General features: G+C 38.2%; 1 protein-coding gene across 2 annotated transcripts in view; it reads right to left on the bottom strand.

Annotated features, from left to right (window-relative positions):
• PPP3CA (protein phosphatase 3 catalytic subunit alpha) overlaps positions 1–16,513 on the bottom strand; it is a 173,963-nt gene that overhangs the window by 36,903 nt on the left and 120,547 nt on the right. For both annotated transcript variants that reach the window (XM_083862423.1, XM_083862424.1), the window contains exons 3-6: positions 14,137–14,261; positions 5,696–5,807; positions 4,354–4,499; positions 2,275–2,414 (exon numbers count right to left, since the gene is read on the bottom strand). In XM_083862423.1, coding sequence (XP_083718549.1) covers positions 2,275–2,414; positions 4,354–4,499; positions 5,696–5,807; positions 14,137–14,261 — 523 coding nt within the window. The remainder of the gene's footprint in view (positions 1–2,274; positions 2,415–4,353; positions 4,500–5,695; positions 5,808–14,136; positions 14,262–16,513) is intronic.

The raw sequence follows: 16,513 nt of genomic DNA, 5'->3' as shown, positions 1-16,513 counted from the left end.
TCTCCTGAACATTTCCTCTTCTCCTGAAACATGCACTTTTCTGAATATGCATCAGGACACAGACTAGGTCTGATACATTTTTTGGAGGAAACTGATATATATAAAAAGAAAATTTTATGGCAACTGTATGGAGCAGACCTCTCAAAAAAACCAACCAAACAAAAAAAACCCCACCAAAACCAAAACCAACCAACCAACCAAAAAAAACCCCCAACCTAAAATCTAGAAGTTTTTCCAGTATATAGGCAGCTCTGCATTTAAGCACAAGCCATGTCTGCAAAGGCTATTCATAAGGGGAAATCACTATTACTTCCTGTGTGTGTAGTGCCTGGGAGTCTCAGGTGCAGATCAGCATTTCCTGTTGCTGAGAAGATAAGCAATGATTTTACCCATCAGGCCATTTCTGCACTGATCAATTGTTTGCAGCAGCTTGCCATTCCTTTCATGATGTGCCCAAACACATCTATTGAGCACCTTCCAGATGCCATCCAGCCTTCCCCACCAGAGGCGGGTGCCAGCAGCCCAGGCTGCAGAGCAAACTGCTCTGCTCTTAGCTGGCCCCACACTACAGCAACTACAGCTCCAAGAAGGGAGCAGGAAGTCTCATTTCTGAACATCAAACCATCTGCTACCTTCCTGATAATGTTAACAACAGGGAGGCTGAATCCAGCAGCTCTGTCACCTGGCTGCTTGTGGAAGCCATTGATTTATTTTTGATAAACAGCTGCAGCTACAGTCATTGTTCAAGGTGAAATTTTCTAAGACAAGTGAAAAAGCTGGATTCCTTCCTTCTTCTGAGTTTGTTGAGAAAACCTAGATTTGTGTGTAACTAGCATGGGCTGAAGCAGAACTGCTTCACTTCAAAAAGTTCAACAACCTCTTAACACTTCAATAGCATCTTCACATTTCTCCTGAACAAAACTGGAATTTTTAATTAATATTTCACTGAATACATTGCTCATTTTGCAATTTAACTTCCTCCCCTGCTAGTTTTGCTACTCTGGTGTCCTTGTATGTTGTTCTTAAATATCATAATTTAAAAAAAAAAACCCAAATTCCTTAAAATCCCCACAGTGTCAGAAGAAGGCAGATACACGTTTCTGCAAGAATATTACAGGCACTTGTCTGCATTTCAGATGTTACTAAGTCCCATTTAACAAATGTTCTTCAAATACTGAATTTCTTGAGAAGAATTATTCCCAAACAACAACAGAAAAAAAGTTTGATCAAACAGAGAGTGTTGGGAAAGATGAGACAGGAAGGACTTATGCATATGATTGTCTGGTAAGAAATACTGCAGATGTAAAACCTGTGAGTGAAATAGAAATGAAAGCCAGCTCTGAGATGCAGGCATGGGAGGCAGGAAAACAGTGATTAGCTGGAGATGGGTTGAAGGACAGGAAAACAAAAAGACTCAGGAATGTAGCCCCCCTTCACCCTGCCAAGGCATCAGGGAGAAAGCAGATAAGAAAGTAGTCTTTAGAGTTCAGAATATAAAATGACATGGTAACATAGTAGTTCTTATAGGCTGCATGCAAAGTTTGTAAATTTTATATCTCGTGCCAGTTGGTCACTGTAAATTAGAATATTCAACACAAAAAGAGACATAATGTATTGTAACAACGTGCTCTCTCACTCTTGCCTTCGCTCCCTTGCTCTTTCTGCCCTCTTTTCCCTGCTCTCTTATTCTCTTGCCCCGCTTCTACCCCTTAAATCTACCCTATCTCTCCCCATTCTCTCTTTTGGGGCTGGTGGCTGAAGGCAAAATCCTCTTTACACACAACCCTTGTAATAAAGCCACGTGTTTCTAGAATATCTCAGGTCTGCAGAGTTCCTTGTCCCTGCCGTCCACAGATGTTACTACATAGGAGAAAAAGAAGTACCTCTGTGGGGAAAATCACAGTTTTTATTTACTCTGCAGAACAACAGGTAATCAGTTTTCCACTGCTGGCATCTTTCATTGGAAATTTAAGTTTTAATTTTCAAACTAGAAATGCAGTTATGTACCCCTTTTTAGAAGTGACACATTTGTTCTCTAACTTACAAGAACAGAAATAAGCAAAATACACATGCTTTGGTGTATAAAATTAAGTGATTTAGAGTTTTTCCAGTGTGGCATAACAGAAGAGATTCAAATAAAGTATGAAATTTTCTGAAAACAAGACTAGCCTACAGAAAAAAAAAGCCTAGTGACACAAAGTTCAAGCAAACATTTATATTGCAAAACCAGAACCAGTTCACCAACAGAAATCTATTCAAAGTAGTAATAATCACCTGTAGAAGTACGAGCATCCCCTGACTGTGTTGTGAGTAAAGTGTTCCTGAGTCTTCTCATTTCCAAAGTCCTCCAATGGGTCTGACCACAGGATGTCACACATAGGTCCATATGCAGGTGGTTCCTTGAATCGATCTAACTAAGAAAAATAGGAGACAAAGAAATACTAACTTCTTTCAACTATGTATCACAGAAACATTGAAGCAAAATTACTATTTTTCAATCCATGAGCAGGCAAACAAGAGACACATAGCAATCTGTTTTTCAGCTTTAAAGTAATGGAGTTTGAGCAGCAGCAAAACACTCCTTGAAAACATTGACAGGGGATAGAAGGCACTGATATAACTGAAAATTAAGAGATACAGATACAGTGGATTCCAATTCTGAATCGGTGGATTTTTGTTTGCTTTTTTTTGCCTTTTCTACTGGTTTTTGCAAGCATTCCAGTGGACAAGGGAGAATATAGTATTTCTGTATTTCACGATTTTTCAAACCTTAGAGCATTCAATTTATGTAAGAGGGGCACCTCAAGAAAATAGAGTCATTATTTCAAAGCAAGTTCCCATTTAGATATTTGTACATTTTCACAAAACATTGTACCTAAATATCAAGACAATATCTTTGCATTACAGCATCTTGGTCTCACATTCCTTTTGCTCCCACAACCTCAACCCTAATTAAGAAGCTAAAAACTTCTCTTTCTGGTCTTACTACGGGTATTTAAAATGTCAAACAACATAGAATCATACTGCAAATAAGATGAAGTACAACAAAATAATAAAATAATAAAAATCAGTGTTCTCCTGCAAGAACTCTTTAACATAAAAACACCATGTATTATCTCAATATTTCTTTCATATAAGAACAGCCCTGTTAAGATGGTGTGTGAATAAGGCTTGCAGTCTGAAATATTCTCTATTTTGACCAGAAAGCTCAAACAACGATTCAGTAGCTAGCAGTAGCTTTCCTTTAAGAAAACCACAACAATTAAAGAGAACAAATTGGTTTTGTAAGTTTTCAACCTCAGAAAGTTTTAATAAGGGGTCTCTACAATTTTACCTTTATGTTCATGTCATATTCACAGCATATCTACACTTCTTATTTCAGCCCTCTCCAATTAATGCTTATGTAATTACAATTCATTTAAATGAAACAAAAATTCATAAATATGCAAAACCAATTGCTGCTGATTGCCAAAGATAAATAAATCAGCTGGGTTGGGAAGGGGGAAGGGAAGATGTTAATGAACCTAATCTAGAATCTGAGAGCTAAACAACTTTACTCTGCTGTTACGCTGTTGCAGAGCCAGCTAATTTTTATGCAGTGTTTTTGTTTACTGAAATAGTAGTGAACCTTTACCTCAGAAACAAAACTTTGCATTCAGTAATTTTTTAAAGTGCAGTTAATATCTTAAGCTAATTGCTTTTAAACCAAAACACGTAATTACTGTCTCAATTTGGGATTTCTAACTATATTAATTTCTTAGTAGACTACAAATTAACCTCAGAATATAAATTACCTTTTACTAACTTGAAAGGTCAAATATATATATATCCATGTTTGCAAGCCAGACAGCAAACAAGAAACTCTTTTTTTCTGGGAACACTAAGAATGAGTGGTTTAAACCTCTTCTTAGAAATATCAACTGAGATCTCTTCTACAAAACATGTGAATAAAAATTCATCCTTGATAACATGCATTAATACTCGATTATGTGAAGAAGCTGTTTGACATTGTTCTCTGAACTTCCATGAGATTTCTGAGAAACTTTACAGAACATAAGAGTATGACAAGCACGAACTTATTAAGCCTCAATTAGACAATCTGCTGGGCTCTCAAATGCAGAAATATTAAAAATATGGCAGGACCTATTGAGAATTAAGGTCTTTGCTATAAAAAAAAAATACGAACTATATTCATTGCAATCATATGAACCTTTTTGGTTACATCTTTGTATATTGTGAGGCTCTTCTAGAGCTCTTTTGTATCTTCTTAAAAGCACAGACCACTTAACAAGGCACAAGGAGCCCTCAGATGGTGCTTGCACTGTGCTAATAGGTAATACCTCAAAGACTTACTTTTCTGATGTCATCTAAGGTGTTGATCTCTGGAGACAAGCCACCATGTACACACAGGAATTGTTGGTTCATCAGAGCAGCCAAGGGAAGGCAGTCAAAGGCATCCATGCAGGCATCATATACACGTTCTGAATATTTGATTTTACCTTTTAAAAATAAAGATGGTAACAGAAAGTGCAATCAATATTTAAGAGGAAAAAAGGAATATGCTTAATATCTCAGACTTTTTCCTCTCACTGTTCTATCTGGTATTGAGGCCTGTACCCAAACTTTTGCTTCATAAAAAAATATCTTCAGGAATACCCTGTTGGAAAAATCCTTCCTGTTCTGAGGGGAAATTAATAAAATTTTATCATATTTTTTCTAAAAAGCTGTAAATAAACAACTGAATATACCATTACAATCTATCATTTCTACTCGGCATGAAATCTGTAGAGAAAGCCTTAAAACATCTGCTGAATGGTTATCATCATTATCACTCACAATATACTCTCTATGAAATAGTCAGAACTTTAGCCAAGTCCCTTATAATTAACTACAGAAATGCCTTTATGAAATAAACGAGGTGGTACAATGAAGCTGAAATGTTAATTTACCAATATACATATTAAACTCAGTAAACCATAAAGCCTTTGAGCCAATTAACATTTCCTTTTCCCCAGTATAAAAAGGAATCACACACTTATGGCAATAGTTTCATTTTACAGTGTCACATGGAAAAAAAAAGCTTCATTGTGCAGGTAAAGGTCTACATCTAATGAGCTTTTATGTGTCACTGCATCCTTTCTTGCAACACAGAAAGGAATTCATATAAAAAGAGCATACTGAAAAGTTTAAGCCTACACACAAGATAAATGTGAAAATGCGATACCTACAGGAAAAAGAAAACCAAAATAAAAAAAATCCCTGTATTTCTCTCCTGCTCCATGAGATGAGGCCCTCCTTAACTAGCAGTCAGGAACCTGTCCCAGGTGTCAGGGCTGGTGTGCCAGCATGTTTTGCCTGCCAGGCTGTTGTGTGGGGCAGCAAACCCTCAGCTTCCGCAATCAGCATCAGCCACAGTACACATTTACCAGGAGCACCCAGGCCCAGATGGATCCACAGCAGCCCCAGGATGCTCCCACACCAGGCTGGCAAGCTCTAATGTGAGGGCTCTAAGCCACTCCACACCTGAGAGGTGACTGCCCTCTCAGGAAACAGGGACTACAATTTAAAATCAATGGCAGTTAACATGAAAAGTACATGAAAATTTACTAATAGTGAATCAGTATCAAATATTTGGAAAATAACAAACTAAGTTGCTGAAAATAGAGTTAAGATGAGAAAGGTAAGATAAACTTACATTCTTGCTTAAATGTGAAATACTCTGTTAAATGTCTACATTCATGGTTCCCACGAAGTAAAAACAGTGTTTTGGGGTAAAGGATTTTCAAGGCCCACAAGTACAGCACACACTGCAAATCAGAACAAGAAAGAGAAAAAGAATTCATAGTTATTAACAGAAAAAAATTACATTCCCCTCCCCCATTACAAAAAACCCAGCAGAAAAAGTAAAAGTAATCTGTGCAAAGCATTTATTTTCAACTGATTAACTTCATTCTTTACATACTACATTCAAACACTTCTCTGTATATCAGCCTTGACTGATATTCATCCTGATATATGGTACGTTCTGATAGAGTTTAACACTTTTTGCTGAGTGGCACCTCCCAGGTTAGCTCTGTGCTGCCTTTAGCAGCCCCAGCCCCCACACAGCAACTGCTGTGCATCTCTAGAATGAAGTGCACACTCTCCACCTGGAAGGTTAGGCAGAAACCTTCTGTGGAAACAGTTTCACCGGAAGACCTGCATTTCCTGGCTTAAAGAAAATTTGCCTAAGAACAATTTAACTCACACTTCAGGAAATACCTCAGCTTTCAGAATTACATAGTTTCTACATGAAAGTTCGTTCATTTTTCATTTAACATTGCTCCTGACATACAACTGGGGTAAAAAGATCCACAAAGCTCTTGCATTAAATTACTACAAAGCTTTTATAATGTCTTTTCTCTTTCCTAAAGATTTCTATTTGAGATGACATTTCTTCTAGACATGTTTTTAAAGATAAAATAAAAGACTTGGAGAGGCTAAGCTCTGCTCAGATCTCTCTAAACCACTCAATTAAAAATACTTGTTTTGAAAACAAACTCACAGCTCCAAGAAAGTTGATGGAAATAAAATCCACTCATCCCATGAGATGAGCCCACTGCCTGCAAGGATACTGTATAGACCATAATGTCCTCTCAAAAACTAGAAAGCTAGAAAAACTGTCTGAATGGTTTTTACTCCAGCCTTTCCTTGCTTAGATAACCATGAACTGTAGAAATGCTGCACAAGAAACAAAAGGTGTCAAAGAAATCCCACTTTCATTTACAACTACTTCCTTTTGTTCCACTAGGAAAAAAAAATCCATTTAACTTAATAGATTAGAAATTTAGAATGTACTCCATGGTTTCAGATTAGAACAATATCAGCATTGCTGTCAATGTAATGCTTCTACATTATAGTGTGAATTCCTTTCCACAATTTAGAGTGTCTTGGAAAACACCTGAATAATAACTTTAATCATCTCAACATGTAGATTTCAGGTCCCTTGTTTGCTACACAGTAAAGTTATAAAGAAAAAAAAAAAAAAAGAAAAGAAGAAGGGATTCAACAATTTAATGTTTGTGCTCACGCTGTCCAAAGATCACACAGCAGCAGGAGTTTTATACTACTACTCATTGCCTTGAATTTATTACACGTAAACATCTGAATGCTCTGTCTGTTCTTTATCTGTAATTTCTGATCTTCCACTCAGAGGGTCCATAGACAGAGGAAAACAGCAAAAATACAGGCAGCATACTCAAGGAATTGTAAAACTAATTCTTCCCCTCGGAAACACAGGGAAAGCCTCCCAGCTCATGCCAGTTCTTCTGCCTCCCTGGTGCTATTGCCACCACAGGAAGTGAGAAGAGATATCAGAATGCCAGGGAAATCATGCTAACATAATCCAGCATGAAATTATGGGGTTAGGTCCCAGAAATCATCTGTTGTGGCCCAAAACAACCACAAAGGGTGTGCCTGGACAAAGTCTTCTGTCTCTGTGTAAACTCCAACAGACTTGGGTTTGAGGGTTTCTCTCCAACGGAGCAAGAAACCTGAACTTGTCCACACCACCAGAGTAATTCTCTGTCTTTGATGATGACTCCTTCATTCATCCAAGAATTTCCAGAAGCTTCCACTTTAAACTTAGTGACTCATGCAAAAATTTGATGTAAATGTTGTGAGACTAGAAGTTTAAAGCGACCCCCCCCATCCACGCAAGAAAAGCTCCAGCTTTTAAAGTCATATCCAAGTCACCTTAGAGCTTCTAATCTTGCCAAAACACCTCTAGAAAAGCACAATTAGTGATTAGATGAAATGGCATATTAAAAAGAAAGTGGTTTACACTGCCCTCCTAACTAATTTTTCATTCTCCTAAAGCTATAGCAACATTTTTAGACAATTCCTTTAAGTTTCTCCCTTTTCTTTTCAGCAGTTCAGTGAAGTAATCTTGTAACAGTAAATAAGAACTATTTAGATTTTTTTTCCATACAAACTAAAGAAAAAATATGAGGGCAACGATTCTCATGGCTTTTCAACTTACAGTAATTTACATTCAAGAAACCTTATGTCCAAACAACAAATCATGAGCAAACTTCTGATTTTGATTTTTTCCTACCTGTGCTTCACATATCATAATTCTTACTGAAGTCAAAAGATTATGATAAATTGCGCTTGTTGAAAAGCTGAGCCTAAAGTCTTCAAGTATTTTGTAATATTGCTTCCCTGTCATAAAATTTTAAAATACCTTTCTTCTTTCAACTTTTTCATTAATAACATCCTGAACATAAGCTCTGCTGTAACTATGCAAAATGTATAGCAGGGACCTTGTAATTTAGACATCCATAGGGTATTTTTCCCAGTTTCCAAACCTATCAAAAAAGCAATATATGTATAGAGAGATATCTACCTATATCTATAGCAATACAGAAGAAGTTAGGGTTCTTAAGTGAGGACCCTCAAACCCCTCTCACTTGTTTAGTGTCTTTCAGCTGTTGAAATAGCAGATATGTTGAGTTTGTAACAGAGAGGTTATCTGTCCACCTCCCAGCTCCCATAGTCAAGCTGTTTTCCTGCTGAGGTTCTGGCAGCCTCAGCTTCAGAAAGAAAAGGTCTCTGCAATTAAACACTGTGTAAGCCAAAGACTCACATTTTCAAAACAGACTTGGGATTTAACTCCACTGTTGCATGTTGAATTTGAGCATTTGCACAATTCCACATCTTAACCCATCCTGGAAAGGAAAACCAAAGCCCCACAACTGTTCTGTGCATCTCAAGTTATGTGATTAAATAAAGGAGCCTTGAAAAATCATCACCATGGCCACCCGAGTAGAGCCACAAGCACCACAGTGCACAATTCTGGGTGCTCCAGCACTGGCAGTGTCAGGAAGAGAGAGATGCAGCTCACTGCCAGTTGTGTGGCTTTGCATGGGCCACATGCAAAAAGATGAACTCCCCTCCAAATGACTGACAGCACTGGGCACTCCTCCAGCAGATGAAATAAAGTGTGAATAAGCGTAAGGAAATTCATACTTGAAAGGATAATTTGAGCCACACATTGCTAAGATCTCTACGGATGCTCTGTGACCTGTGGAAGTGGCATAGCTCCTGCTCTCTCTAACACACACCTCACCTAAATACAAAAATTGCATTACTTAAGGTGCACTGACAATACCTAGTACAGATACAGCTTCCTAAAATAGAGTAACTATCCCAATGGAAATCATGTACCTTTTTAGGCACTAGCTGCATTCACACTACTGGGATGACTATTTATTACTGCATGATTTCAGAGACAAATAAAGATACATTACAGCTGTAGCCAGAATACTCACATGAGATGCAACTTAATGCCATTTCTGAACTACTATCCCTTGAGCACAAAGACAATTCTGAACACTACTGCAAATAAAGGAAAAGTCATATTGTCCTCACTACAAGTAGGATTTCAGCAAAATCGCAATATCCTGTTTGCCAGTGTTTAGACCACGTTACTCCCATTTCAGCCTTTAAAAAGAATATCTGAAAATATAAAAAATATCCAAAAAGAAGTACCTCTTTTTCAACCAAAAAGGGACTAGGAAATTCTTTTTTTGTAAATGTTCCTCTGATTCTTATAGCGAGTACTTACTGAACAGGTATTCAAGTGATGCCTCCTAACTCTCCTTTGTGGGACCTTGTGTCAAGGCCACAGCTGTTCTCTGAGAAGATGGGTCCCGTAGAGAGATGGCATCAGTGCAGGGGAAATGGTGCCATCACATGTTCTTCCCCTGCAGCCAAAAGGGGTTCTTGGCATGCTGGGGACTCACTGGGAACAGCTGGCACAGGACCAGTCAAGCTGCAAGGACAGCCCTGACACAAACAGATGTTCCAGTCTGGGAATCTAATATATATAAAAATAATCTGAATTTGCTGAGTTACTGAATATTCACAGCTCTGAGGAACACTGCCATACAAAAATGAGATCTCACAAGATGCAAATTGTTGCTATGAAGAAAGATTTGCTACTACTAGTCTACAGAAGAGGACAAGGAAATTCAGGATAATTTAAGTACTAGGATTTTCTTTGCTCTAAGAGAACTGAAAAAATGATTGACTTCACTGGTCAAGTATTCCTGACCAGCCAAATTATTTTAAATCAAGCTGTTTACTGGAAAACATTAACACACTACAGTAATAGAAGATGCTGAAAGGTGTTTGTTCTTCCAGTGAAGCCTTCAAAAGTTCACAGAGACTTGAGAGATAATAAACACACAACTTCACCAGCATTAACTTCACTCACCGTTTACTAACAAATTTATTTATGTGTAGTTCTTTTCTTGGGAGAGATCACTTAATTTACTACAGTTCATTCAGGTCAGAAGCATCTCAAGCACCAGATGCTTTTTTTAATTGGTGAAAAGTCCACCAGTCAAATTCCAGACTCACTCCAAACAGCTTGCTTTGTTCTTGCTGGAAATAAAACCAGTTTCACCTCCTGAAATTTCAGTCTGTGCATTCAGAGGGGAAATGTATGCAAGTTCTGAATCTTAAAACATAACTCCAGTTTTGATAGTTTTGAACATTGGTTCAATTCTCCCTATTTTAACTCTTTCCTCTGCCAAAAATTATCATTATGTACATCACTATTATGATGGTCAAGTGATATATGAGACAGTACACTGTTATATGGAATTGACCAAGAAAATAATTCCAACAGTTGGTTTACATATTGTTATTATTAATGCATTATAGCTGGTTTTTACTCCATAATTTTCCCAAGACTGTGATGAAAAACAGTCTATAAGTACACTCCTCCCTATATTGCATTTGAAAAGCATTTGTCTGCTTTTCAAAAGAGTTTTCAGACTCAGGTAGAGAGATTAGTCATTCTCCCTTACAACCTATTCCTGCAGAACCACTTAGGCTCTAACTATTCTTTAGATTTAAAAATAGCCCTCTGTTTTGATCATTTGGGTTTCTACTCTCCATGACCATAAAACTTACTTGAAACCAAGAGGTTTCTTCTACTCTGAAGTCAAACCCCTGGAACAGTGCACAAGCACAAGAGGGAAATGTTATCAGTTATATAGCCAAGGGAACAAATGCATTGTATTAAATTGCAGAAATTTGTTATTTTAAGTGAAGAAATACCCAGGCTCTGCCAAAAGGTCAAATGGAAAAGAGAACGTAGATATGGAATGAAGATTCTGTCTGAGCCAAGAAACCTCGTCTCATTCTACCTACAACCTGACATTTCTTAATTTTACCTGTTGTAACTTCTGTATCAGCCTCTCATCCTTTGACTCGTTGCTGAGAACTAACATAAAAGACACAAAACAGGCAACTCCCTTCAAGCAGTGAAGCTAACTCTGGTAAAAATGGGGCAGGCACATGCAGAATTGAGCCCTTGGATCAAAAGCTCCATAGGGCAAGGACTGACATTTCTGCTGAGTGCCTTATACAAATACTTTTCTCTTTTTCCCTCTGAATTATCAAATGCCTTCCACCTACCTTATGCAATTTCTTTCTCTGTTCTTAATGATAATAGCTTGCATTATGTAGTACCTTTCATCCAGAAGAATCCCAAATGCTTTGCAGCCCACAGAGAAGGATTATCTCGCCCACTATCAGAACTCAGCTCGGTCTAAGCTCAATGGTGTCACTTTTACACTAGAGATCACACGGCAATCAAGGGGAATTTTTTTAAAGCCTGTATTACTCATGATTAGTACCTTCGACCAGCTACTTAATTCTTTTGGAAAGACCCCAGAACTGCAAGTCTCCTCTCTCCATAGCAGAATGGGGAGACAGCAGATGGATGGAATAAAGATCAGTATGTGACCGGCATGGTAGAAATATGAACTGAGTCTAGGGCTGTTTACCAGCATGACTACCCCAGCACAAAGTACTGACAAGAGCTGGTGCCTGATCTATGTACTTAGGTCCCCTTCTCCACCAAAAACATCCTCCCCCTCTAAATGCCAAGTTGCATTCTTCACAATTTTCCTTTCCTTGTCACTACTTATTGTGCTGAGTTCATGCCTGAATGCACAGCTCTACATCCAAATACACTTATGAAACTGAAACTTGACTTTCCTTTCAAAGACATTCTTTAATCAAGGTGACAGGTGGGGAAAATCAGTTATGTGACCAAAAAAAAAAAAAAAAAAAAAAAGTAGTGATTTGAGAACCTAACATACAAAAGAAATAATATAAGTGATAGCTGAGATATTTCCTTGGTGCTGGCGGAAGCCAATACTGTTTCCAGTAAAAAAGCAATGTTCCTGAATGGAAGAACTGAATTCAGAATACAATTCACTAAGTATGTATGCACAGGTTGGTAAATGAGAGATTTTAAGGGGATTATTGCTCATACATAGGCTGTTTCCTTTGTTTTGCTATTTCTTTAAATTGGTAATAGCCATGGACCAGATTTTGGTAAACTGTCAGAGAAGCACTTGAAAACTGTAGCAAATCCACTTGTTTTATTTCTTTTATTAAAAACCTATGTATATGGAAGGGAAGACAAAACTTGCCTCTTTCAGACACATCTCATCTCAATCATAAGACTACAGGAGATACGAATGAGGTGATCACAACTGAAAAATGGTAATCCAAGACAAAGCCACACAATGGTTTAAGTCTGTGAACCTCTTCCCGTTCCTCCTTCCCCATCTTCCCCAAGCAATCCAGCATGGTAATCCACAGCAGTGATTTAGCTCACAGCTCACAGTGGATCAGCTCTCAAGAAACTCGTGAACTCAAGCTCAAAAAAATCATGATCCAAGTGTTGACTTCAGTATGAGACTAAATCCTGACTATATTGATTTTTAGCATGTGGGTGAAAGAACCTTGCAATTTTTAAGTTTTTACAGCATCTGTACTTGGAATAGCAAATTTCTATTTGTAAAATGTGCCAAAAGATTCTGTTAACACTTGAAATGAAGTTTTAAAATAAACTAATAAAGCAAAAGCAATTCTATTGAATCTAATTTTTCAGAAACTTTACTTTAAACATAACACTGGCAAGATAATACACTGATCTGTTTTCCAAACAAACACAAACTCAGCTGCTTGGCCTTATATATTTGTATACCAATATGGCAACAGTGTACTTGTGGGATGTAGAATGAAACAGCAGTGGATGTGTTCTCACACGATGCCATCTAATCTAGTCACAGACACACAGATATGTATCATAGAATCTATATTGCTTCCAACAAGTAAAGGGCATTCTGCCCTGACTCAGAGGGAGTTCAAGTCTGAACTTTTCACAGAAACAGTCAAGCTGTAGATCAAGAGATCAGCAAGGGTTTATGACTGACTGTTCAATGACTAGATTAGCTATAACCTGGACAAACAAATCCACATCAGGTTTTATTCATAGTTGTGCACTTCATCTTGTAAGTTTGTAGAATGAAGCAATAACATGGGACAGAAGAAAACATCTAGTTTGTTTTATGAGCCCTGGAAAAGAGGTTTTGGCCTTGGTATTTGACTCACTTCTAGTCAAAGCTGGCAGGATAGGATACTCTTTCTTTCACAAGCCAGCTGAAGATGTCATTTGACTTCCACATTCTATGGCCTGACCTGGAGACTACACCAGGTCTCAGCACCACCAACAGGGCACTTGTGCACTACTTCTCTATGGATTCGTGTGCTGCTTCAAAAGCCAGAGATCATGCACTCCTGCATGCCGCATCTAAATAGAACTTATTCATTCTCTCCAGCACAGCATGCTATGTGCTGGCTTTTTGTCCCATTTACCTCTCATCTAGCCCTTCAATTCTCCTAAAATTTCACATCCAGGAAACTCAGATCAAATAAACCTAAAAGTCAAACTAAACTATGGGTTGTGGGTTAAGATTTTCTCTTATGTCTCTTTTCTAATAGCTCATGCCTACTCAGGCTATTTAGCTTTTGCAAGCTGCAGAGCATGCTGCCTTCTGTGTACTATTTAGATGGCCACTAGTTGGTACCATTCTGTGTCAGCTTTCCAGGACAGATATAGCAGGATTTGGCTGGATTTCAAGGAACCTTTATAAAAACACCACCAGCAACATTAACATGTTATTTGTGAAGAGCCTCAGTATTCCCAAAGTAGTTAAGAGATGATGGCAAATACACATAATATGCTGCAAGCAGTTTTGCACCCAAACCCAGAAATTAGAAACTTACTTCAATGCTGAAGTACCCTCTGTCCACGTAGTCCCCCAGGAAGAGGTACCGCGTGTTGGCAGGAGAGCCTCCCACTTCAAACAGTTTCATCAAGTCAAAGAACTGACCATGGATGTCTCCACAAACTAGAACAGAAGAGGAGCAATATTTAGATTCACCATACAAAAATCATCTTAGGTATGCACAGTCCAAAGTCACCGTTTTGTAAGACGTGTTATGACAATTCTGTGGATCATTCACTAGTTAAACAGCAGTTGAGCACTGGCAGCTGCTCAGCAGAAGCTGTTTTCTATGATATACACCCATATATGTGTGTGCCAAAGGCTACCAGGTAACTAAAGGAGAGCCATAAGGTAAATCTAGTGCATAATAATCTTTATAGATATCTGTCCATTCCTGGTACTGCCACCAGAGCACCACAATATGGCAACAGCAGTAAGACAAACCAAAGCTGCCCTGAAAAAAAGGATATGTTCAAGAAAGGTTACTCTTACTTTTAAAATTACTCCTCTATTCTTCCTAGTCTTAAACCCAAACAAACAGCAATAGGGTTTCTATAAAATGCAAAGCACACCTGTCCTGTGCATGTCTGATTAAACTGACATTTCTGATTCCTGCTTCCAAACAGAAAAACATCCTGCTTGCTTTCCCAAACCATGCCTTACACAAGAGGACACTGGTGTTTCACACTTTAACCTCTACCCCTTTATTTAACCTCTCAAAATTATGATTTGCTCACCTTCATTGCAATGAAGTCAATCTAAGAGGCTGTTTGCCTAGAAAGAGCAGCCCAAATAAACATGACAGACCAAGCACAAGTGACACACAGCCTCGGATAGGCTGGGATGCCTCTGTCTGTGCCTTGGGGGCAAGAGTTTGACTTTGCTCTCTTGTGAAACTGCAAACTCCCTGGTGGGTGATTTCAAGCACCTGCAGGAAGGCAGGCAATGCTCTTGGAGAACCCAAGGATGCCTAAGAGTGTCAAAATCTGCTTTGCTTCTTCTACTCAAAGGGAAACTTCTCCCACACACATCCCATTTAGGGTCAAGCATGAAGTTTTTATAGCAATGATCCTTAACCAAGGTGATGTTAAAAGCCAACGGGTACTGAGGTCAGTTTAAACTGGCCTTTCAGTGACCAAACAAACAAACAAACCTGATTTTCACATTCTAAGGGTGATTTTGAAGGAACTGAATAAAACCAAGAGTCCAAGACAGGCCTTATGGTGCAGCAGCAGCCCACCTTCAGTAAAATTCAGATGATTTCTTTCAGGTAATGGCCTTGTCCCACTACAGACAAGCAATCCTCACATTTGTCAACATGCCATGGAGAAGCTGAAGTCACAACTCCATATAGATACAAAAGGACTACATAAAACAGCTGCAATACCAAATCCCACAAACTCAGAATGCAAAGTGCTCATATACTATTGTCTTTCATCTTAGTCCAGTTCACATTATAATTTTATGCTTGTATCACTTTTCCCTGAATGTATACACTGAAATCCAAAAAGTGTCATTCCACCAAAAAAACTAAATACAAAAGCCAGAAAGAACACCCATCCAAATCAAACCAACCACCCACCTTCTGGGTACAGAAAAAACACACTGATACTCAGCCACTGCTTTCATGAATATTTATGTGAAATTGGTGACACGATTCACGATTCCTGGCTTAGCTGACCATTCTTCTGTGATAGTAACATGATCTTTACCCCATAAAATAGCATATTTTATCTTGTCACCACTGTGATATACACGGTATAATCTTTTTAGTAGTTGATTCCCCACTGTGAGTTTTAGATGACAATTTTCATGCTAAAAGCCATCAACAGTTACAATTTCAACCTAAGAATAACATCTGCCATTAATTATGCAAAATAAATACTATTTAAATTCCCAAGTGGTATAACACCATCACCGTTTCACTAAAAAAAATATTTCTACCCCAAAGGATATTTTTTGGTAACATCTTTATTTGAACACATTAATCTACCAAACCAATACACACTTCTTGACTGTACTCCTCTGCATGGACACTGTGGGAAGATTCAAAACACGTGTCGCAATTTGATGGCCAGGCAATCTGCTCTCCTAACTTGCAGCAGAAAAGCTTTTAGTTACATAACTGTACAGCTCTACCAATTATCGCCCGCCCCCATTTGCTCCAACTGCAAAAACCTGAAGTTGAACAAGACTGAAAGATTTTTAAATGGATTTAACTTTACAGCTTTCACTTAAAGCACAAAGAAACTAGACTTTTTATTTCTTTTGGTATGCAGACGTGTGAACAGGTAAATACACTGGGCCGATTACAGAAAAACCAGAAAGGTTAGAAAGCTTTCTGCAAGGAGCTGCACGTCCCTGAATTTGTAACA

This window comes from Zosterops lateralis (assembly GCF_965231275.1).
Source record: "Zosterops lateralis genome assembly, chromosome: 5".
Lineage (NCBI taxonomy): Eukaryota > Metazoa > Chordata > Aves > Passeriformes > Zosteropidae > Zosterops > Zosterops lateralis.
Note: the sequence above shows the minus strand (reverse complement) of the source record. Positions and strands in the feature narration are given on the sequence as shown.